General features: G+C 55.4%; 1 protein-coding gene across 2 annotated transcripts; it reads right to left on the minus strand.

The window, feature by feature from the left end:
* Positions 1-181: 181 nt before the first annotated feature.
* CAMKV (CaM kinase like vesicle associated) lies at positions 182-12,392 on the minus strand. Of its 2 annotated transcripts, XM_005547161.3 has the most exons (12): positions 12,244-12,392; positions 4,489-4,597; positions 4,240-4,371; positions 3,986-4,060; positions 3,634-3,772; positions 3,375-3,495; positions 3,139-3,214; positions 2,912-3,048; positions 2,666-2,744; positions 2,366-2,453; positions 1,965-2,076; positions 182-1,871 (listed from the first exon to the last, which is right to left on the minus strand). In XM_005547161.3, the coding sequence occupies exons 2-12, from the start codon at positions 4,581-4,583 to the stop codon at positions 1,513-1,515; spliced, it is 1,413 nt and encodes a 470-aa protein (XP_005547218.1). In that variant the 5' UTR covers positions 4,584-4,597; positions 12,244-12,392; the 3' UTR covers positions 182-1,512. The 2 variants fall into 2 exon arrangements, with proteins under 2 accessions (XP_005547218.1, XP_005547217.1); XM_005547160.3 differs by having other exon boundaries at positions 182-2,076.
* Between the last annotated feature and the right edge of the window lie 11,750 nt (positions 12,393-24,142).

Genomic DNA, 24,142 nt, shown 5'->3' on the forward strand with positions numbered 1-24,142 from the left:
TTGAGGAATACACTGTGGTGAGGATGATCTTCACTCTCAGCCCAAGAAATCCACAGGGCACTGTTCACTACTACTCCCAGCCACTACTTATGAACCTGCTCCCAGCCTCTCCCCTCCCCACTGCCTTCCAGGGGCTCCTCCCCAGTAGGACAGAGGAAGCAAAGGCAAGAGGGTGGCCAGAGGCTTTGCAGGGTGATGTTTATTTGCCAGGTTCAGCAGGCACACAGTTAACCCACCGACCTTCACACACCAGAGCAGACCCACAGGCATGCAGGGAGAAGGGCAGGACCACCAAGGAGTGCCAAGCAAGGGCGAGGACCAATGTGGCTGCCTGTCCAGGCTGTGATTGGGTCTGACAAAGGGCACCTGTCAGGAGCCTCCCTCAGGAAACTGGGGACTTTAACTCTACTTCCTCTTCCCAGCAACAGCAACTCAATGTGGCTCTGAGGCACCTGGGCCTCTGATAGAAGTGAGCTGTAAAAATAGAGGGAGTTCCTCTTCATTTCATTGTTGAACTGAGCAGAAAATCTGCCCCTGTAAAGGGCAAACCCCCAAATCAGATTATGGGGTATTGCCATGCAGCAAGCCCCCTAGGGTGGAGAGGACTTGTGGGTTGAGATTGTAGGGGGTGGACATCTAAGAAGAGCAAGGAGATATCAGCCCTCCCTGTTTGGCCCAGGGTAAGGACCTAGTTAGGCTGGAACACTGGGTGCTGGGCTTGTACTCTGCCCTGCCAGGTCTCATTGCCACATCCTAATTGTTCCTCCTTTCCCTTAGAGGCTCATGAGGTTCAAGGTACAGGGCAGCCCACTGCAGGACTCAGGAGGGCAGGAAATAACACAAATAACAGGGTCTTAGGAGGGACAAATATGGAAGCTTCTGCCTTCCTACTCATTCTCTCCACTCCTGAGGACCCCCACAGCTAGAGAGCAGTGTCCCTAGCCATGTGCCCAGTCTGGACTTAAACATACTGCCCTACCTTTCTGCATCCTCTATACCAGCCTGTATCCGCTCCTAGAGCAGCCCACACACCACAGGCACACACCTTCATGTGCAGGAGCCTAAGACCGCTGACAGGGCCTCGCTGGAGGACCAGCTCTCAGGGCAAGGCCGCCCAAGTTTAGGGCCTGGGAGAGTGTGGGACCTGCAGGGCCTGCCTAGGGGAATGGTGAAGCAAGAAGGGAAGGGGAAGGAGAGCAGGAGCCCCCTGAGTATCCCTAGAGCAGCATCCCACAAGGAACAGAAACTGGTGAAGCTAGCAAAAGACAGAAAAGCCACAAGGAATCCATGCAGGGGCTGGGGCTGGCCCTGCCACTGGCCTGCCCACCACTCACACACATACACACAGGAGACGAGACTGCTCTCCCGTGACCCCTAAGTATGCCCCACTGGGATGTGGGGGCATGGGGGAGCGAGGGCATCATGCCAGTGACTCTATGTACAGTGAGAAGCCCCTCATCCACTCTCCCACCCTCCTGCCCATCCCCCGCCCCCCCTCACCAGGCTGCCTACTCAGCTGGCCTCCTCCCTTTGAGACTCCTGGGCATAACCAGCAGCCTCTTCCCCTTTACTAGAGGGTGGAGCCTGGCCTGTGGCGCCCTCTGGGGCTGTGCTGTCCGGCTGGGCCATAGCCGGCTCAGGGGTGGCAGCTGCCTTGGTGGCTAGTGTGGCACTGCTTTGGATGGTGGGCACAGTGCTCTCTTCTGTGGCCGGTGTGGCTCTCCCATCAGTGGCTGGAGTAGCGCTCCTGTCAGTGGCTGGGGTGACACTCCCATCAGTGGCTGGAGTGATGCTTCCATCAGTGGCTGGGGTGACACTGCCATCAGTGGCTGGGGTGGCACTTCCATCTGTGGCTGGGGTGGCACTACGGTCTGCGGGGGCCACATTATCACTCTTTGCAGCATGAGCAGCATCACCCTCAGGGACTGAGGTAGCTCCACTCGCAGCTGCAGCTATGGCCCCACCTGCAGCCCCGGGGGTGGCAGTGTCTGTGGCTGAGGCCGACTGGGCTGCAGCCGTGCTGGACTGCTCTGGCGCCCGGAGCCGTTTCATGAGGGTGGTCACTCGGACAGCCTTCTGAAAGGAGCACAGTGGAGAAAGGCTAAGGGTGAAGCTTGCTGGATCCATTGCTTGGCAGTGACCAGACCAAACTCCTTCCATAGTACCCCCGGCCACCTCCATCCACCCCAGGGCCAAGTACCCAGCTGCTCAGCACTCCTACTTAAGGTAATCGCAGTGGCTACACCCACACCTGATGGCCTGAGAAAAGCTTATGTGTGGCTGCAGGGGTGTGATGCAGGCAAGAAACTGAGTGCCAGAAGGAATAGTTGGGATAGAGCCAAGAAGGGAGCTATCCAAGCCTTACCTTCCACTTGGCCCTGGCAAAGTTCTTTTCAATCTGGGCACAGACACCATCCTTGATGTTCTTATCAGAAGCAGCATTGCCAGAAATCCTGGAAAGGGTGCAAGTGTGTCTGGATCTAAGAGAATGAGCCTTTGTGGAGACTCTGCCCAGCCCTTCCATGTGGCATCCAGGGGCTACCACGCAGAGCCTCTGGGCTGGCCTGAGCTCTAGGTGCCTGCACCCCTTCTAGGCCTCAAAGATGTGGCTGCTAGGTGTGAGGGGGACCCTGGCCTCTCCCACCCTCCCCTGGACCCTGCTTACCACTCATGGGAGATGGCCTCTTCTGCAGTGATCCGCTGGTCTTGCTCCACCTCCATCAGCCTTGCGACCAGGTCTTTGGCTGTGGACAAAACCAAGGAGGGGCTAGGCATGGGCACCCCATCTCAATGTCTAGAGGTGATGAATGGACTGGGGGACAGAAGCAGAATACCACAGAGAAAGCTGAGAGCAGGACCCCCTCCCCCACTCCCTTGCATTCTACCAAGTACTGGGCAGGCACCTCCTCACCTGCCTGCGAAATATCATCCCAATATGGAGAGTCAAACTCATAGTCACCAGCCAGGATCTTGCGGAAGAGATTCTTATCGTGGTTCTCATAATCATCTTCTTCCACCTCCTCATAGAAAGGTGGGTTGCCTGAAAGCCTGCATGGGGGAAGGGTCACACAGAAAGGCCACAGACACATGCCCCCACCCCATCTGACTGCAAGCCTGCTTGTCCGTCTGTCTACTCACAGGATGTACATGATGACTCCAATGGCCCAGCAGTCCACAGGGCGTCCATATCGCTGCCGGCCTACCACCTCTGGGGCTACAAACACAGCACCCATCTGCTGGTCAGTATCGGGCCTAGCCAGGTCCAGTACCATCCACACCAGCTTCCTGAGATGAGTACATTTTCCCCCTGCCCAGAGAAGCTCCCTGAAGGCTGCCCCCCATTCTCCCCCTGCCCTGCCCCACCCCCTGCTTGCCCAGATACTCGGGGGTCCCACAGGGCTCCTTGATGAGGCCATTTTCTAGCTTAGCCAGATGGAAGTCACTGATGACAATCTTAGAGTTCTTCAGCCGGTTGTAGTAAACCAGGTTTTCCAGCTGTGATGTGAGAATAGCATGTGGGTGAGCAGAAGACACCATGAGGACCTCGGAGGCTAGACCAAGGCCCCGAGGTTCTGCCCACCCCAGCACCAGCCCAGTTGCCAAATGACCTTTTGACTCTGGCTCTGACCTCACCTTAAGATTCCTGTGCACGATCTTGAGTGAGTGCAAATAGGCCACAGCCTCCAGGACCTGCCGTACCACGTTGCTTGTGTCTCGCTCCGAGTAGTAGCCCTGGTCCAGGATCCAGTCAAACACCTCCCTCCCCGTGGCCCTGAGGGACACCAGCCCCTGAGCCTGGTGTGGGCAGAATCGGGGGTAGGGCAGGAGCACTTGGGTGAGCTGCCTGCACCAGGCAGCTGGCTGAGCAAGGCACAGGGACCTGGGACGCCAAGCGTCCAGAAAGGGGGTTTCCTTAGCTGCAGAGGGTGGGAGAGGTGAAAGCCCTGGGTGCTGGGGAATCTTGGGACCCCAGACCCACACTCACAGCTCCAGGAAGATAAAGTACTCCTTGCGGGTCACAAACACATCCACCAGTTGTAGGATGTTGGGATGCTTCACCCTGGCGACAGGGAGGGGAGCCAGTAGTTAAGGCTGGATGAACCCCTGGGAGAGGCTGTGGTCGCCACAGCGGCCACAGCAGACTAATTGGCCAGAGGCTGGGACTGCCTGAGGCCACTTGCCCTCTAAGCCCTTCCCTGCTGCCTCCCACGCTGCCCCAATCCCAGGCCTCAAACTCACATCTTGAGGATGCCTATCTCGTTCTTGGCAGCTTTCCGCACCTTGCGGCCATCCCGCTTCTGGAACTTCTTGCAGGTGTGCAGCTTGCCTGTTGTCTTGTCCTTGGCCCGGAAGATTTCACAGAACTCCTCACTGGAGCCGACAGGCACCCACTCAGGCCTGGTCTCAGTGTCAGCTGCACTCCACTCCCACTTCCCTAGCCCTTGCCCACCAGCCCACCCAGCCCTGCCTGACAGGCCCGGCACTCACGTCTTGATGACCTGTCCCAAATCATATCTGTCAGTCACCTCCGATGGCTGGTTATAGTTCTTCTTGTCGCCCAGAGTCACACACCCAAACGGCATTGCCGGGCTCTAACCTGCAGGCACGATGGGGTCTGGCTTAGCTGTACTACTCTCCACTTCTCCACAACATAGGTGCTGCTTTTGGGAGACCCCAATCTGGCTCAGGACAAGCTAGGAGCAGAGACCATACCAGGAGGGGCTAGAGGATAGGCAGGCTCAGATCCTACCCCTGCTTTTCTGGCTAGACATCCAGCTACTAAGCTTGGCTGCCTGAACTACAACAGCCTACATAAGAAAAATGTATTAAACTGATATATAAGGGAATAGTTTTGTATTCTATACACTCAAAAAAAAAAAGGCTTATCAAACAGTTTATTTAAATTTCAGCTATTTTACAGATGAAGGGGGCTATAACCACCCACCCACCTGCTAATCATCTCTGAAGGTCTAGAGCTAACAAGTGTTAGTGGATATATGAAGAACGTCAGCACTGCTAGGAGAAGGCAACCTCCCCTTTGTAAAGCCGTTTGGTAAAACCACTAAAATCAAACAAACATACCCTATGAACCAGTAATTGCACTCCTACATACGTGCCTACAGAAGTGCACATATTCGTGCATCAGGACAGTCATACAATGCTCAGAGTGGCCATATACATAATCGCCAAAAATTGAAAACAGACCAAATACCACCACCAACAGGATGTATTGTGGTAGAGTCACACAATGGAATATTATACAGCAATGGAAAAAAAGGACTACAGCTATACCCAACCACCTGGTGACTCTTACACAGCGTTAAATGCAAAAAGACACAAAAGAATACATATAGTATGAGTCTATCGATAGAGAGTTCCAACAGGCAGAACAAACCCGTACTGGGGATACAAACACAGCAGTAGAGCTATAAAGAAAAGCTAGGAAATAAGCAGAGTCAGATAATGGTCCCTTCTAAGAGAAAAGGAGGGGTTATGATTGAATCAGGACACATGGGGGGATTCTGGAAAACCTATTTCTTTTCTTTTCTTTTCTTTCTTGCTTTCTTTTTTTAGAGACAGGTCTCACTATGTTGCCCAGGCTGGAGTGCAGTGGCTATTCATGGGCGCAAGCCCACTACTTATCAGCACAGGAGTTTTGACCTGCTTCGTTTCTGATCTTGGTTGCTTCACCCCTCCTTTAGGCAACCTGATGGTCTCCGGCTCCCAGGAAGTCACCATACTAATGCCAAACGTAGTGCAGACACCCAACTGACATAGCATACTACAGCCCAGAGCTCCTGAACTCAAATGATCCTCCCACTGCAGCTGGGATTACCGGCACCAGCACCACACCCGGCTGTTCTGTCACCCAGGCTGGAATGCAGTGGCACGATCACAGCTTACTGCAGCCTCAACCTCCTGGGCTCAAGCAATCCTCCCACCTCAGCCTCCTGAGTAGCTAGGACCGGACCCCAGGTGCGCACTACCACAACTGGCTAATTTTTAAAATTTTTTTGTAGAGACAGGATTTCATTATGTTGCCCAGGCTGTTCTCAAACTCCTGGGCTCAAGCAATCCTCCCGCCTCAGCTTCCCAAAGTGCTGGGATTACAGGTGTGAGCCACCACACCTGGCTTGGGTAAATTTTTTAAAGTTTACATACTGATATACACTCACAAACTCTTTTCTGGAAGAATGCTGAAGGAAATAAGAGTTCTCTCCTGGGCAAAGAATTGGATGTCAAAAGGGCAGATATATCTTCTGTTTATTAATTTTCTGTGTGAATTTTTACTATTTTACTGTAATGACTTCGATTAATTTAGTAAATACTGCACTCAGGCATAGTGCTTGGGTGATTCCTCAGAGGGATAATCTGGGTGGAGGGGCAAGGTAAAGCTTTGGAGGCAGCATTAGGACTTAGAAGGGAAGGATTTGCCAGGAGGTATGTAGGTATACTGGTCAGGAAGAGCAAAACAAGCCTGCTCCTGGTCCCAGCTTTCAGCTCTGCATATGCATTCACGCCCACTGGGGCCCCTCAGGGGACCTTGGCTGTCATGTCCAGGTGCAAGGCCCCCAAACAGAACAGATACAGCTGGCTCAGTGAGCTCTAGGCACTCTTTCCACCTGGGGCACGGTGTCCCACAGGTCTGCAATCCTGCCAATTACAGCCCAATCCTCATCTGTGGTGGTGGGTGGGCTGACTCCAGTGTCTAAAGGAAAAGGCACTCATAGACCACGCTCAAAGGTGGGGGTGGGGGGTTAGTGACTAGACCTTCACAGATCTGACGCCAGGGTGTGCCTCCATAATGCCTGGTCAGTGTGACACAGACTACAGCAAGCTCTGCACTGAGGCTGCACTGAAATTGCTCTGCCTCTGCTGACTATGCATGTTTTCCCTCCATGCCAATTAGCACTTGCTATGTGCAGGGCCTGAGCTAGGGCCTGGGGGTACCTAGATGTTCCCCGACCTGAAGGCACTCACAGCCTCAAGGTAGTGGAGAAGGGAGGAGGCAGCTTGGCAAGATGAACTCTGCCAGGCAAAGTCAAAGACCAGGACCCAAACAAAGCCCCATGGCCAACCCTGGCTGCTACTTGCTTCCTCTCAGGCAGAAGCCAGCCACTGGGCTGTGATTCCCAGGAGTCACAGCCCTGGAAATTCTCCCTCAGATTTGCCTTCAGCATTAGGGAACAAACTCTGTAATTCCTTAATCTGGGTTTCTTGGGCTCAGGGAATACAAATGCTTTTTTTTTTTTTTTTTTTTTTTTTTGCGACAGTGGCCCAGGCTGGAGTGCAGTGGCGCGATCTCAGCTCACTGCAAGCTCCACCTCCTGGGTTCAAGCCATTCTCCTGCCTCAGCCTCCCAAGTAGCTGGGACTACAGGCGCCTGCCACCACGCCCAGCTAAATTTTTTTGTATTTTTAGTAGAGACGGGGTTTCACCACGTTAGCCAGGATGGTCTTGATCTCCTGACCTCGTGATCCACCGCTTCAGCCTCCCAAAGTGCTGGGCCTACAGGCGTGAGCCACCGCGCCAGGCCACAAATGCATTTCATCAGCGTCATTCCAGACAGGGTTTAAGCCATCTTGTGAGGCACAGCGAGGCAAAGGAGAGGCTTTGAAGATCGTCACTGACTGCATGTCTGCCACCATGGCCACAACCCTGCATCTCCTCCACTGGGGAGAAGCATGTGGCCAGAATCTCATCCTCACAGCTGAGAGCAGAGGCATAGCCAGTTACCATTGCCGGCCACACATTTTCACACAACATCTGCGGGAGGGGGCCTGCAACAGTCCTCTCAGTCTAAGGGCCATGTACTGGGCAGGAGGGTGGTACCTTAGACTGCAGTCTCCCAAGAGGGCTGGGAGGGACCTGTGCCCCAGCTCTGTTGCTTTGCTTACACCATTCCCTCTGGCAAGAGTGCCCTTCCCCCAAAAGCCTCCCGTCAGATTCCTATTTGTCACGGCAGAGTTATTTATAACATTAAAAAAAATTCAGCAACTACCTAAATGTCCAACAACAGGTGACTCGCCAGCTCAACTGTGTCCACTCAATGGTAGGAAGTGTGGGCACTGGCAAGAGCTCTGCCCACCTTGGCTTTCCTGTGGAGCAGCTGCCACATGAGCAAGGTGCTGAGAGCAGAACTGAATCTCTTCTTTCATTGTTATTGCTGACATTGTAAGGTAGTTTGTGCAACACATTGTCCAAAACAATCCTGATGCTCCAAGGCCAGACTCAAATGGTCCTTTTCTGAGATACCTTCCACAACCTCCATGCCCCACCCCCCACCCCACTCCAACAGCTCCCGGCTCTACCAGTGTGGTGTGGGCGGGAGGTTTTGTGCATGCCTGTCCCTGATCCTGGCCCCAGCTTTCAGCTCTGCATATGCACTCATGCCCACTGGGGCCCAGGGCTGGTCATGGGGGTCTATCTCTACCACAGAAAGCTGGGCCTCCACCCCATAATGTCAGCCTGGAGCCATGTCCTGCAGCCTCAAGGCTGAGATGGGAACAGATCTGTCTCCCCTGCCCCCTACTATGGCTGCCCAAATTTCAGCCAGTCACTCCTCCTCCTCCTCCTCACCAGTCTAACTATACTGGCTTGGGGCCCCGGACTTGGCCCCAGGGCAAGGAGAGGAGAAAGAGGGGCCTGGCTTTCAATTAGCACCCTGGTTCCCTCTGCCCACCCCCACTCCACCATCTGCTATCCACTGTTGCTCCCTGGGAGGCTTCCGGTGTGTGCACCAAGCCCTGGGCACCTGCTTGCAACAAAGGAGAACTGGGAGGAACAGTCAAGGGACAGCTCTCAGAAAGGGAGGAGGCCAGGTGGAAGGGGTGTGCATTTCTCACCCCCATGGCCCAGACCCAACACTCAACAATGGAGAGCTCTCCTCTCAGCAACACAGGACCTGAGCTTTTCCTCAGGTACACTTAGGCCATGGAAGGGCACGGGAGCCCCACAACAGTCATTTCCCTAGAGACATGGCTCCCTCCACTCTCTGCAGAGGAACTGAACAGTATGCACTGCGGGCTGCCCAAAGGGAGCTTGTGGGGAGTGCAGGCCCTGGTGCTGCCACTGCCCTCCAGCTGGCTCTCAGGGAGCCTGACAGCCAAGCACTCCCCAGTTACAGCCTGCTCCCAGGGCCCGACCACTGGGCTCAGGGAATTGAGCCTCCAGCAATCCTGAGGGGTCCTCTGTTGCTGCCCTGGTGACAAATGGTCCCCCAAGGACTCTACTGCATCTTTAGGTAAGTCTGACCCAGGGAAAGCCCAAACAAAATAAAGGCCAAGAGGTCCAGAGGCCCCACATTGGGGTCCTGTCCCCTCCTCCACTGAGATCATCCTGGTTCAGGCCCTACCTGTCATAGACATAAACAGACTTTCCTGCTACCTTGGTCCCCTGCCATGTGGGACTCCAGAGTTTGCAGTAAATCTAGGGAGGCCAGGAGAGGCCCAAGAGGCCTCCAGCTGCCTCCCAACAACTGTAGGCAGCACCTCCCAATTTAGTGGTAGCTGTGAACACCAGCCTGCAGGCACCCCCTACTCTCTGCTGCTCTACTCTCTCAAGGACTGGGGCTGGATTTCCTGCTGCAATGAACATGCTGAAGCCCAAGCCCTGCCTAACTCACAGCTGAGGTGTCACCCACAGGAACAGGGGAGCTGAAGACCTCACTCAAGGTCTATTAGGAACAAGGGCCAAGCTTCTAGACCACCATCCAATTGCTTCAGGGGACTGGTCAAGGGGCTGCCCTGACTGAGCCTCAGGCTCCAGCTAAATCATGGTAGAAGTTCCTACAGCTGAATTTTGCCCATCTAATGAAGGAGTATTGTGGGGAGGTCTCTCCAATCTTGGGGGTGGGCATGCAGTCCAGTGCTACGTCCTGAAAGTTTGGCTCTCAACATGCAGGCAGAGGCAAAGGTCAACTGTCTCCTCCCAAGCACTTGGGGTCCAAATCTCTGAACCCCTGAAGGAGAATCCACTGGAGGCTCTGCTTCCCTGTGGGTGGAGGAGGGGAAATGCAGAGGAAGGCACTAGAGTAAAGGGTTGCTATGGTGATGGAAGTTTTAAAACAAGGGGAGGGGGAGGGGAGATGTGTTGGTTAGGTCCCTTCTTCAAGAATTCCCTGAGACTTTAGCCTGGCTCCTTCTTCAAGGTTCTGTGACCCAGGTCCCCATCAATAAAGAGGAGGTGGGGAGATTGAGAGAATTTAGAAAAAAGAGAATGGGGCAGAGACACAGACAAAGACAGAACCTGTGATGGAAGAGGAGCAAGGAGATGACAAAGTAAAAGGGACACAGGCACAAAGGGCAGGAAAGGGGAGGTGGACGGGAGTTCTGAAGGGGACGGATGGGTGCCCAGCAGAGCCCTAAGGCCTCCATGGCTATGTGCTCTAAATCGCTGGGCCAGGAGCTATCCATGGTACCTGGACCTTCCAGCTTGCACCCTCCTGTATCCCCCAAACATACACTGAACTTGGCATAGGAGGCACAGCCAAAAGGAGGCCAGCTCCTTGGAGCATCTTGGTGAGGAAGAGGCCAACTGCTACAGCCCCCCAGTCAGGACAGTTCCCAGCCCATCTCTCTGCCATCACGGCAGCTTAGGTAAAGCAGGTCCAACATGTTGAAGGCAGACGCATAGGGGGATGGAAATGAGGCTTGGATGCCTAGTTGCTTCCCTTTATAGTCCCTCTTCTCAGTTGGCCCAGCTGTACCTAGACCCTCCCAGCCAACCCCTCCCCCATCTGCTATGCTCTCCAGGCTTTGGGTCCCCAGAGCCCCTCTTACAGCTCTGCTTAATCCCCTCTCACCACCCCCAACAGCAGATCCTGCCATGAATGCCAGAAATGGCATCACAAGCAACCCAGAAACAGAATAACTGCACAGCCCTTCCCCTCCCCATGCCTCAGTTTCCCCAAATAGAAACCATGGAATCTGGCCTTCTCCCAGGGCAGAGGACTGCTTGCTTGCCACTGCTTGCTTGCTTGCCTGTGAATGGTGGCCAGGGCATGGGGCTGGAGAGTAAGGCCATCAGAGATATGTGAACAGCCAGCCTAGGAGGGACACCTGAAGGGTCTGCACCAAATACTGTATTAGAAAAGGGAGACCCTTGCCCCACCCTGGAAACCAACCTGACCTTGAGGGGAGTGGAGACACCAATTTCCCAGTTGAGGAAACTGAGGCTCAGAAGTCGCTGGAGCTGCCAGGAATCAACTCTGAGGGTGGGGGAGGGCACCAGGTCTCTGAAGGTAGTCCTGGGGGCTCAAAGCCTGGACTTGGGGGTAAGGGGAGTACAGCACAGGAACTGGACTACTGCAGACTCTGAGCTTTTAGTGTGGGACAGAGGGCCCTGATCCTTAGGAAGGAACCTGGTGGAGCAGGCTCTGCCTGGGAGGTGAGGACAAAAGCAATTTGGCAGAGCTACACGGGGAGGGGGCTGGGGCTCAAGAGCCCAGGGTCTCTGCCAGACAGTACAAGCTGGGGAAGGCAGAAGCTCACGCTGTCACTATCCCAGCCACCTCCTGCCAGGGGCCCTGCTCCCCACCGTGGTGCCACCCTGACCCCCTTCCCAAGTGCTGCTGGCTCGCCCCCGCTGGCACAGCAACACACATGCGGAAAGCACACGTGTGAGCACCAAGCCCCGCACCTCCCAGCAGGAACATGTGCGCCCCCACCCCCACCGTGCACGTGGGTCCATGCACTGGACCCCCGGCTAGCCCCCAGGTGAAGGCTTAGAAGCTGAATTTTGGCTGGGGGGCTGCTGGTCCCCAGGGGCTTGGAGCTTCCTCCCCCACTCCGCGGCAGCCCCGCCCAGCCCCCTCCGGGTTGTCGCCCATAAAGAACTCTCCGTTGTCATGGAAATTAGTGACTGCTAAGCGGGAGGGAAGGGGCCCGGGGACAGTTGGGAGGGGCTGGAGGCGGCTCTGGGAACGGGGAGGGACGGCTCAGCTCTCGGCCCCTATCCTCACGGGGGACCACGAATCTTCGAGGGTTAATCTTTTCATAATTCCGAGCCGCAGAGGCTTCCCCCCAGGATCCCCAAGCCGTCCGAGGTAATGGGGAACTTTAGCCCGACCCCGCACTCCGTCCCCCAAATCTGCAAAGCCCGCGCGCTCTGACCCCGCCAGGACCTCGAGCCCTCGCTGCGCCCCCGCGCACTCTGCATCCCGAACCTCGAGCCAGGGAACCAATCCCCCAAGGCCCCACAACGTGAGTTCGGGAAGCGCCCCCAGCCCGGCCAGCCCCGCACCTGCAGCGCCGGTTGGTCACACGGAGGAAGTGATCGCGGGCTCAGCGGGGCGCCGAGGGCTCCGGGGACGGCGGGTAGAATCCGCTCCGAGCACGCGGGGCAGACGCGGCGCCAGATGCAGCCGCTTCGGCTAGCGAACCTCCAGCATCGCCAGCCGCTTGCCGGCACCGGATTCGCACCCCGGGCCGGGGGCGGGCTGGGGGCGGGGCCTCCCAACCGGCCCCGCCCCGACCCTGGCGGAGCCTTAAGGGCAGAATCCCACTGGAGAGCAGGCTCGCGCGGGATGGCAGCGGTGCTGGTGAGCACTGGCCTGCTTAGCCCTGGCTAAGGTTCTCAACGGCTTCCTTAGGCCCTCAGCCTGGGGTCGGAGGGGGCCTCCTATGCCCAATGTAAGGGGTGGGGAGTGGAGAGTTGGGGGAAAGCCTGAGTCCTTGAGCTGCATAGGATCGCTTGCCAGCCATTAGTCTCTAGGGAACCGGGGCTTTGCCCAGCTCCCCGAACCCGACCCAAAAGGCAGGACCAACTTAGAAAAACCAGATGGGCAGTCGGGCTAGGGCAGGCTCCCCTACAGACTGGCATCCCCTAGCTAGGAGCAGTTAATACACAGAGGTGTCTGTTTGCAGGTAGTCAGTGTGAAAACAGTGAGTGCCCTAGACTCTGGAAGCAAAGTCTCCTATCCCACCCCACCCCCAACTCCTGCAAGGCCAGTCTTTCCCAACCATAAGCCCCAGCAAGGGTGACTGGCACAGTCAGCCCCCTCCTGTATGGCACCAAATTTCCCAAACTATAAAAGTCACCTGTGACATGGTGTGGCCTCTGCTTTCTTTTCAGTCTAATCACTCTCAAACACTTCATGACTAGCATCACTCTAGGTGGCCTGGCCTGGGATATAGGGACACAGGAGAACTGTGGCACCAAGGTATCTCACCCGGCCTGGGCGCTAATCAGAGGGAGGAGGCTCAGAACCACCAGGAGGAAGCTTTGAAGGAAGTCCTTGGCCATTTCTCTGTCCCTTGTCAGTGAGGCTCATGGACCCAAAGCCTGACCCACACCCCTCACAAGCCCTGAGGACCATCCTAAGGCCAGTATCTGAAAGCCAGACTCAGGCCTCTCAGTGTCTGGAGCTGGGCTTTATCCCACCCCACTCCTCCCAGCAAGCCTCCTGACCCTGCTGTGGGAGAGGGAGTTGGGGTCATCCCCAAACCCTCAGCCATCTTGAGGCTCCCCTGCATGGCCACCCATGGCCGATGACAGGAGGGACTGTCCAAGTCCAGAAGCTGGGGCTGGGGCTCAGACTGGAAGGCTAGCTTAGGAAATGACCGCCTCAAACAAGGTTCCTCAAAATTTTCCTCCAGAGGGGGTACTGAGCCCTTCACATTCCTCCCTGGCTTGGGGTTACCTCCTCTGGGCCAGGCTGGTGCCACTTCTGGGGTCCCTGGGTTCTGAGTGGTCTCGGGTTATGGGATCCACCCCACCACTGGGTAGGAATCTCCTGGCAGGCTGGGTATCTGCAAGGCAGAACCCGTTTCTCATATCAGTATGCTCGGCTGATGTCTGCAGAGTGAATGAATGGCCTGGCACTGAGTCCTTCCTGCCATCTGCCCACTATTCTTGAAACAATGGGTCTCTGAGTTTTATGGTGTAGCCAAGCTGTGGCTTGCTGACCCCACACATGCCACACACTTGTTTTCTGTCTTTCCTGAGGGTCATGGCTATCCAGGCATGGGGTCAAGGAGAAGCTGGAATGGGGATGTTTAGGCAGGGGAAGGGGTGGCTTCTTAGCGCCCTGCCTGCTGCTGGCAGTACTCCACCTCTTCTTGGTCCTAAGCACGCTCTGTGCATGTGGGTGAGAGCACGTGGCAGGGTGTGTGTGCACACGTGTACGTGTGTGTATGCTGTCTTTTGCCGAGGGAGATGCAACAGCATAGTGTATGCAATGGTGCCCAGGGGCACGTGTGTCTGCATTCTTTGTGCACCCAGGCATGCTTGCTGGCACGTGTGTGTGGACTCTGTAGCTGGTCCCTGGAGTTGTCAGTCCCCTTCCTGCCTGACACAAGTCTCAGGATTGTGGAGACTGAATCAGGCTTTGAGAGCCGGACATGGGAAGGGGGCTGGACCATGTCCAGGGGCGGGCAGGGTCTGTGCTGACCCTACATCATTGGTTGTTTTCAGGCTCCCCACCAGAGCAGCCCCTTGATCTCTGGTGTATGTGAAGATAGACAAGTCTTTGCCATTTGTGGAGGGCAATCTGAAGACAAGAACCCAAGGCTAGGATTGAGCCATGGCTTATCCCTCAGCCCGCAGACAGGAAGGCACAGGCAGGGTAGGACCGGCTTCAATGTTTTGGCTTCACCTCCAGCTGCCTTTCAGGCAGGAGATAGTAACACCAGCTGAATGCCATCCTCTTAGCTCTTCCAGGGCAGGGACTGGACCAATGCTGAGCTTTGTTCTTACTTCTACTATTCAAAGCCAGATGGGGTCAGGGGACATGATTTCTTACCACTCCACTGGCCAGAGGGATGGCAGGAAGTCCTTTAGCACAGAGCACAGTTTGGGAGAAGAGCAGAGGCAATTGAGATTGGCATTGCCTAGTAGCCTTTATGAGGATACTCCTAAGGAGGCCTGTTCCCTGAAGACAGGGGCTGCCTGGGTTGGGAGGCTGAGGAGGAGAAGAGGGCCCAAGTTCATAGTTCTGGCTCCCACCAAAGCTAGAAAGTCCGAGTGGCATAATAAGGTGTGAGCCTCAGTATCCACAGAACTTCATCCCTCAGCTCAGGTTGGGTGCCCTACCCAGGATTCAGGACTTATCTGCGCCCCCAACTCCTTGCCCTAGGGTACCAAAGGCCAGCACTCCCATGCCCTTAGATTCTGGCTGGCTGATAGAAGCCCCTGCTAACCCAGCATAGAGCTCCAGCAAAGGTTCAGACTGTAGGAGGTACCTAGATTACCAGTGCAGCTCTCCCAAGAAGCCTGAACTCTGACAGAACCCTCCCGCCCCAGGCCCCCAGCCATCTTTGAAACTGCCTGACTGTTGTCCATGTTGCTTGGCTTCAGCCCCTAGAAGAGGGCCCACAATAGGGAAGGCAAGCAGTCTTTTCCTCTGGAGCCAGGGGAGGGGGCTACCCCCCCGCCCCCCACCCTGTGACTCACTCCAGGCTGTGTGGGTTATTACATTATGTTTGAAATTGCCATGGCAACAAGCTGGCAATCAAGGGTAATTGCACTTGTCGTCAGGGCAACGGGGCAAAACCCACAGCAGCCACTCTCTGTGGTTGCCCTTGGGGTGCAGTAAAGGTCAGACCAGATCAGAGCCAATGCCAGTCAAGGGGCTCCAGGGCTGTCTAGAAAGGGTAGGTTGCCAGGGCCCATGGAGTTCCAGAGTGCAGAGGCAGAGCATGCCTTGGGAGAGCCAGGGCCCCTATCCATGACCCCATGCCTGGACTCCTGCTTTTCCCACACCACCCTGTGGCTGAAACATGCCACGGCGCTTAAAGCAAGCAGAACCAGAACTTTTATCTGCTTACAGCTGGTACTTATAGATAGCCCATGGGCCCTCTTCCTCATACTCCCGGCGGCTGAGCCACAGGTTCTGGAAGGAGCTGCGGGATGCCATGATGGAGCCCCCAAGCCAGGCAGCAACTGCACGGTGGGGAGACCCCAGCACAGCGGCACCAGGGCCCAGCTCCTGTCTCAGGCGCTCGGGGAAGCCACTCACAAGGGTGCTGCCACCGTCAAGTACCACGTTGGCCAGTAGCTGCTCCTGCTGCTTGGCCTCCAACCGGCTGATGCTTAGGAGGGCCAGCTGTGGGAGGCCCGGCTGGTTGAGACCTATCAGATTGGGTTGGAAGAGGGCCTCGGGGCAGCAGAAGCGCTCAGAACCCAGCGTGATAACCTGCTTGTCTGGAAGCACAAAGTTCACCTGGGCCTGCACTTGGGTGCGGGCCCTCTCAGCTGCCACATCCATGGCCACATAGCAGCAGGCTTCTTTCATCTGGTTGATCAGTCCTACCTGGGGCAGTGAGTGGCCACTTCTCTGCAGCAGCTGGGCCAAGTAGTCAGTAAGGTCAGCACCAGCCACATCCAGCCGGTAGGTGTCAAGTGGGGCCAGATCCCCAGTAAGGATGGGTGCCACATAAGAGGTACCATGGCCACTGCCCAGCACCAACCCAGTGGTACGTCCATAAGCATAGAGTGCCAGCAGGGCCTGATGCACTGTCTGCATGGCTGGGACGTGGAAATGCTCAAAGAGTATTTCAGCCACCTTTTCTCGGTTGGTGTGTGGTGAGATGGGTGAGTCGGCTATGAGCACAGCCAGCTTCTCGGGCTGCACACCCAGCCTGCAATAGAACAGGTGTTGCCATAGCACCTCCAGTGCATCCCAGTCATAGACCACACCTCGGTTCAGCACTGAATAGAATCCCTCTTGGTTTTCAGGCACTGCATACAGTGGCTGGCCCTGGGCTGGGTGCTGCAGCAGCTGAACTCGTGAGGGTACGACACTGAGGACATGGTCCTCTCCAGCCAGTCCACATTTGGTGAATCCTGTGCCTGTATCAATCACCACGGCCGCCATGTCCTCGAAGGGTCCCAGTGAGTGGCAGCAGAGCACTGGTGACCGAACTGGCAGAGCATCCATGGTGGACACCAGTTCATAGCAGGCCCTGCAGGGCAGGCCAAGGTGTGCAACCACTGATAAGCGTGTAAGATCCTCAGCTGTCAGCTTGAATGGGGCATTCTGGGGCTCAGTGGCCACCATGGCCATGGGCAAGACCTTGCGTCCAGTGCCAGGTGTGGTAAATGTGATCAAGGGAAGCTGCTCCTCCTGGGCCCTAGGGGAGTTGCCAGGTTGCTGCTGATGCATGATGGAGTGCTGAGTATTACTGACACCAACCTTGTTTCTACTTATATAGATACAGGTCTCCTCAGGGGTCAGGGGCACCTGAAATATCCCTACATGAGTAGGCAGGCCTAAGGGCTCATCTTCCTGGGTAGAGACCTGGCCAGGTTCTCCAGGGTTGGGAGACCATCTTGAAAGAGTGGGCTCTTTGGTGATGGGGGGTTCTTTAGATAAAGAGGGATTCCTAGCAAGGGGTGTCTGCCCAGTGAGAGGGGGTTGATCAGTAAGAGGGTGCTCAGGTAGGGGTGGCTGTCTAGCAAGGAGGATCTGCCCAGTGAGAGTCTGTCCAGCATCTTTGGCCTGAGGGTTATCAGGGTGAGCAGGAATGACCTCTTCCTGGCTGCTTATGTCTTCCTGGAGGAGGGATCTGGGCACTTCCTGGGTACTGGCTGGTGCAGCAGGCTCTGAGTTAATCCACTGCAGTTTCTTGGTCTGGACTATGGAGGCATCTGGCATCCTAGAGGGTGCCATGGAAGGGTCTAGCATCCAGATGGTATGACTAGGTTCATTTTTTTCACCATCAGGCTTGGACCAGCTAGTATTAGGGACATGGCTCAGTATCCTCTCATCAAATTGGAGGGGCATCCCCAGTGGAACAGGCCCAGTGAACATCCCAACCCTGATGGGTGTCTCAGTACCAGGGGAGTCCCATGACTCCAGATTGAGCCTGGCCTCCTTGGGAAGCAGGGCTACCTCTCGGAGGCTGGAGGGCACTGGGCTGGACAGCATGGGTGTGATAGACCAAAAGCTGGAGTGATTGCTGTCAGGAGACAGGATGGGTTTGGCCAACAGCTGGGTGGACAGCATATTTTCAGGGACATAGATGGATGGGTGGCTGGGCATGAGGCCCACAAGCACTGCCCGTGAGCCCACAGGGTCATGACACAGCAGCCCCATCCTGGTGCTGCCTGTGGCCATATCAAATCCCAGCACACGGTCTTCCACAGCTTCCTGAAGCTGGCAGGTTGGGGCACTGGAGAAGGGGATCTGCATGGCTTCCTTCAGAGACTGGAATGGGGACTGCTTGTGGCAGGTTACTTCGTAGGCAGATGGTGGCACATTAGAGTTGGTATTCTCACAGACATTGGGGGCCTGCTTCTGTGGCTGAGAGCTACAGATCTCCTGGCTACTCCTATGGGACTTGGAGATAACTGGGGGCTCTGGGCCTGGCATTGGGCTGCCTGGCCTGGAGGTAGAGACTGGAAGTTTCTTCATGGGGTTCTCAGCCTCCTCGGTTGGCACTTTCCTTCTGGTAACCTCATCCTCCTGGGCATGGTCTGGGCGCTCTTCTAGACTAGGCACTGGGGTGGAAGGCTCCTCTTTAGAGTGGAGATTCACTTTGTCCTGGCAAGATGCGACCATTTTGGAAGACTCCAAGACAGTTGACCACTGATTGCCACACTTCCTGAGAAAGAGGTCTTGAGATGGGCCCTTGGTGACTGCAGTGGTGTCAGTCAGGTGGTCAATGGTATGGGTAGCAGTTTCAACTGCAGTGGGGGTTGGGGTCACATCCAGAGCTGGAGTCGTAGCCCAAGCTGGAATTGGAGGAATCAGTGACAGAAAAGAAGGTGTAAGGCCGGGCACGGTGGCTCACGCCTATAATAATCCTAACACTTCAGGAGGCCAAGACAGGTGGATCACCTGAGGTCAGGAGTTTGAGACCAGCCTGACTAACATGGAGAAACCCAGTCTCTACTAAAAATACAAAAATTAGCTGGGTGTGATGGCGGGCACCTGTACTCCCAGCTACTTGGGAGGCTGAGGCAGGAGAATCGCTTGAACCCAGGAGGTGGAGGTTGCAGTGGGCTTGAGATTGCGCCATTGTACTCCAGCCTGGGCAACAAATGCAAAATTCCGTCTCAAAAAAAAAAAAAAAAAAAAAAGAAAGAAAAGAAAAGAAAATGTAACTAGGGCAGCAGTCTGAGCTGGACACTTACCCTGGTCCTGATCTTGGGCTAGATCCTGAGCTGGAGCCAGAAGAGCACCTTGGGCTTTGGGAGCACCATTCTCTCCTGGGAGGAGGAAGGGTACCCACCAACTCTTCCTGCTGCCCAAGGAGGCTATCTGGTCGGAGCTGCAGGGGCCTTTGCCCCAGCCTACCAGGACCTTAGCTGGAGGCTTGCCTTCCCCCAAATTCTGCACCTGAAGCTGAAGGCAGCAGGGTCCACGCTGGGCTATGTCACTAGTGCTGTCACTGTGCGTGCACACTGGTAAGGTCAGGGTCACATCCTCCATGATGAGATGTTGTTGGGCTCCCACGATGGGGCTTGGAGATACGCTAGTGGAGGAGAGTCTCGGGGCATCCTGGGAGGCCTGTTTACAGCAGCACCGGGAGCTAACAAGAGCAGGATCCTGGAGTAGCTGGCAAATGGGCTCAGGGATGCAGGCCTGGGAGGCTGGGCCACAGGCACCATCAGTGATGGTCTCAGTAGACAATGACAACCCCTGCTTGAAGTATAGGGATTCTGAGCTTATCCATGGTCCCTGAGACCCTCTGAGGCCACTCCCCAGCTGCTGGCTGCTGACTGAGGGGTGGTCCTGGGGACCCGATGGATCAGGGCCCCCCACCTTCTTGGTGGCTTCCATAGTCCTTCTGCTCCATGCCCTAGGTGCCCTGCCCCCACTCCATTGCCATGGTGACCTTACACATCACAGCCCCCTGGGGATTGACTTGAAGATTCTGAGCAGAGGACCCACCCTCACCCCTGCTGCTCCCATCCCTAACCCTGCAGGATACTGGTCCTGGGCTTCAGGGACATGTGGCTCTGGGGAGGGGGTGACATCACAGTGACCTGGGGATAACAGAGTGTGAGAAACCAGGGGCCCCATGCTCCTGAAGAAGGGAGGCCTGCCCAGGGAACCTTAGGAGGCAGGGGGCCAGGGGACACCAGTGAAGTCAGCCAGCTGCAGGCCAGCCTCCCCCATCGTTCCCAGCCTGGTGCACATTCTGCCCAGGCTAGTCTCACAGTGAGGACAGCCAGGATAAGGCCAGAGGAAAAAGGTAGGCAGGGGAGACTGTTAGGAAGCTCCTGGCAGAGGTCCTTTGGATGAGGGGCAAAGTCCCTTCACCACTCAGTCCTAGGAGGCAGAAGCGGGTGAGGGGCCCATGCTCAGTCCCAAGCTCCCCTCCCTATGTTCCCCGGCTCCCGCTCCAGGGACAGCAGCTCCTTGGCAGTCTCTGCTGCTCCAGATGGTTCTCCTCTGCCTGCGCCTCACAGAGCCCCCTCCCCAGAGCCACATGTCCCTAAAACCCAGGACCAGTATCCTGCAGGGGTAGGGATGGGGCTGGCAGGGGTGGGGGTGGGGCCTCTGCTCAGAATTCTCAAGTCAGAATGTTCTAGCTCTTGTCACATTGTGTCAGCTTCATCTTGGCCACAATGGGGGCAGAGCTCTGGGCACAGGGCTGGGCCACAGCAGCCACAGGGCCAGCCAAGTGGCAATTACAGGATGGTAAGACCACAGTAGTCCCAGGGCTAGCTCCACAGTGGGGACATAGTGGGTGGAGGACTGAGTACACAGTGGGCACAGAGCTGCATATACAGCAAGGACAAGTCAGACAAAGAATTGGACAGGGGGATGCATAGGAAATATAAGCTACAAGACGAGGTGGGCAATTCCACCCTCCATTTCTTAAATAGAGGGGGAAAAAAGGGCAGGGAGGAGTGGAACCTGCCTGGAGCAGCAGCCTAGGCTCAGAGCTGCCCTTTAGCCACAAGGACAGGCCTAGGCAACAGTTTGAAGAGCTGCACATTGCCACGGGTCCAGGTCTGGAGGTTCTAACCTGTGGTAGGGTCAGGCCCTCCTCCCTCCCACCAGCTCTGAGCTCTGGGCCTTCTCCCTCTCTCTGGCAAGGCTGTGTTCTTTCAGGTCTCAGTCTTTCCACCCATGAAACAGGTTTGTAGACAATATAACTGTAGGTTTGTTCTCTGAAACTGTTTTCACAGAGGTTAAAAATAGTGTTTACAGTTGGCTGTGGGGTGTAAGGCTGTGTGACCAGGGACCAAAGTTAACACAACAGTGCTGCATCTGCAGCTTGCTAACTTGGCACTGGGCACAGCCAGGCTCTGCCATATCTCAGGCCCCCTGGGGTCCCACCCCCTTTCCCTTGATGCTGCCTTTGGTTAAGAATGGGGACAGGGCCAGGTGTGGTGGCTCACGTCTGCAATTCGAATACTTTGGGAGGCCAAGACAGGAGGATTGCTTGAGCCCAGGAGTTTGAGACCAGCCTGGGCAATGAAGCGAGACCCAGTCTCTAGAAAAATATTTTTTTTTTTGAGACGGAGTCTCCCTCTGTTGCCCAGGCTAGAGTGCAATGCCACGATCTCGGCTCACTGCAACCTCTGCCGCCCAGGTTCAAGTGATTCTCCTGTCCCAGCCTCCCAAGTAGCTGGGATTATAGGCACCCGCCACGATGCCCCGCTAATTTTTGTATTTTTAGTAGAGACGGGTTTCACCATGTTGGCCAGGCTGGTCTTGAACTCCTGACCTCAGGTGATCCCTCCGCCTCGGCCTCCCAAAGTGCTAGGATTAAAAATAATTTCTTAAAAAAGTTAAAAAGGCCGGGCGCAGTGGCTCAAGCCTGTAATCCCAGCACTTTGGGAGGCCGAGACGGGCGGATCACGAGGTCAGATTGAAACCATTCTGGCTAACACGGTGAAACCCTGTCTCTACTAAAAAAAATACAAAAAACTAGCCGCACGAGGTGGCGGGCACCTGTCCCAGCTACTCGGGAGGCTGAGGCAGGAGAATGGCGTAAACCCGGGAGGTGGAGCTTGCAGTGAGCTGAGATCCGGCCACTGCACTCCAGCCTGGGCGACAGAGCGAGACTCCATCTCAAAAAAAAAAAAAAAGTTAAAAAAAGAATGGAAACCGATAGCTCTGCACACCAAGGGGGAGCTGCTCATCCTCATTCGAATGTCCGAAGCCCAAGGGTCTGCCTGTGCATATGTGTGCCTACATTCATGTACACACATACTTGCTGACCATTATTAATGTCATTAATCTTTGGCTTGAGCAAGCTAGTTTTCTGTTTACAATAGAGATGCTAGTAACAGCCTCTAGTGCCTGTGGAACACTTGAGCTGTACTGTGCCTGGAAGGGTTGGAGAGGCATGGAGAGAGGTCCTGAGAGCCCCTGGACTGTCTTACCACTAAGCCATCCTCCACCTCCTGCAGAGGTGGGGCATAATCCTCCTCCTTTCCAGAACTGTGGTCCTTTGTAAACAACTGGCCTGAAGTCTCCTGGGGGAAGGGACCAGAACTGGCTGAAGTGGCTAGCCCATGAAAGAAGGCCCAAAGGAAGCAGCCAGGATAGAGAAGGCCCTTATTTTTATTTTCATTTTTAGAAGCAAGGTCTCACTCTGTCGCCCAGGCTGGAGTGCAGTGACATTATCATTGCTCACTGCAGCCTTGAACTCCTGGGCTCAAGCAATCCTCACGACTCAGCCTTCTGAGTAGCTGGGATAGTATGAGCCACCACACCTGGCTTTTTTTTGGATGGAGACGGGTTCTCACTTTGTTGCCTAGGCTGGTCTCAAACTCCTGGCTTCCTCCCACCTCAGCCTCCTGAAGTGCTGGGATTACAAGCATGGGCCACCATGTCTGGCTGCAAAGGTCCTTATAGCAAACACCCCTTATAGTAGTAATAACAATTACTGATATTGATGGGGTCCTTCCTCTCTGCCAGTACAGTGTGGAGCACTCATAACCCAGACTCATAGCAATTCAATGAACTGGGCACTGTCATACCTCATTTTACAGATAAGGAAATCAAGGCACAGAAAGGGAGAGAGGTCTGTCTCAGCTAGCGTGTAGTGGAGCCAGAAACTGAAGCCAGGCCATCAGGCTCTGGATTCATATTTCAGGATCCTGTGTTGCCACCATGGGGTGCCATGCTTAAGGCCAGGCAGTCACGGACCCTGCTGGATGGGAGCTAAAATGACTCCATTGTGGGTGCTGCAGCCCCAAGCCCTATACCCAAGCTGGGTCCTGCATGGACCTGCTCCTCCTTCTGATAGCTTATCAGGTAGCTCAAGCCTGAGAGGAGGCCCTCCCAGGAACCTGGTGGTGCTGAGTATGGGCCAGACTGAATTCTTCGTACTCAGAATTTTTAGCTGGCCAAAGCCCGCTCATCTCATCCAGCTGGGGAGAGGAGTAGCAGGGCAAATAAAGAGACTTTCAGGCTGGGTCCCTTCTTCCCAGCCCCTAGGGATAGCGCCCCTCAGCCCCTCCCCCAACATGTTTTTAAATAGTGTCTCACCAGGAAGAAGGGCGTCCAATTCTATTTCTGAATCTGGAAAGTGAGGAGGGCCAACGTGTTGCCATGGCAACCTGGAGAGCCCCTCCCCCAGACTGAGCCCATTCCCCAGGCTGAGGGCTGTGGGGTGGAATGGAGGTGGCAAGGAGAAGCTGGGAGGAGCTTAGTCTGAGAGTGAGGCCAGGTAGAGTCCCTGTGAGGGCAAGACCTGCATGGCCTTCTCCTCCCACTTCACCTCGCCCCTCCAGGCAGGCTTGCTGGGAAGGCCCCAACCTCTGCAGAGAGGGTTGAGGGTCAAATCACCGTGAGAAACCCTTCTCCCCTGTGGATCAGGCTGGAACCCTCCCATTTAGGAGGTCTTGAGGATGGTAGAGAGCTGGCAAGAAGGGCGTCAAGGGGACAGGCACAGCGCCACACCCCATTAGGAGCTCTACAGCTGGCTCCCACACCTGCTTCAATACAGACCTATTTTCGGCTCCCTTGTGTTCTCAGGAGGCAGCTAGCTTTGTCAAGTCCCTGGACTTGCACCCTTCCAGTCTGCCTGCCTTCCACTGCATTGGGAAGGGTCTGAACACCTCCAAAAATCTAGGATCAGAAAAAGCCTTAAAGGACTCCCAGTGCAGCCATTCACTTGATAATGGAGCAAAAAGGGAGGCATGTTTCCCCAGGGGTTCACATACCAGCCACTGTCCAGGGGTTCATACATCAGCCATTCTACCTCAGAGGTGACAGATGGGTAGCATTTAG

This window comes from Macaca fascicularis, chromosome 2 (assembly GCF_037993035.2).
Source record: "Macaca fascicularis isolate 582-1 chromosome 2, T2T-MFA8v1.1".
Taxonomy (NCBI): domain Eukaryota; kingdom Metazoa; phylum Chordata; class Mammalia; order Primates; family Cercopithecidae; genus Macaca; species Macaca fascicularis.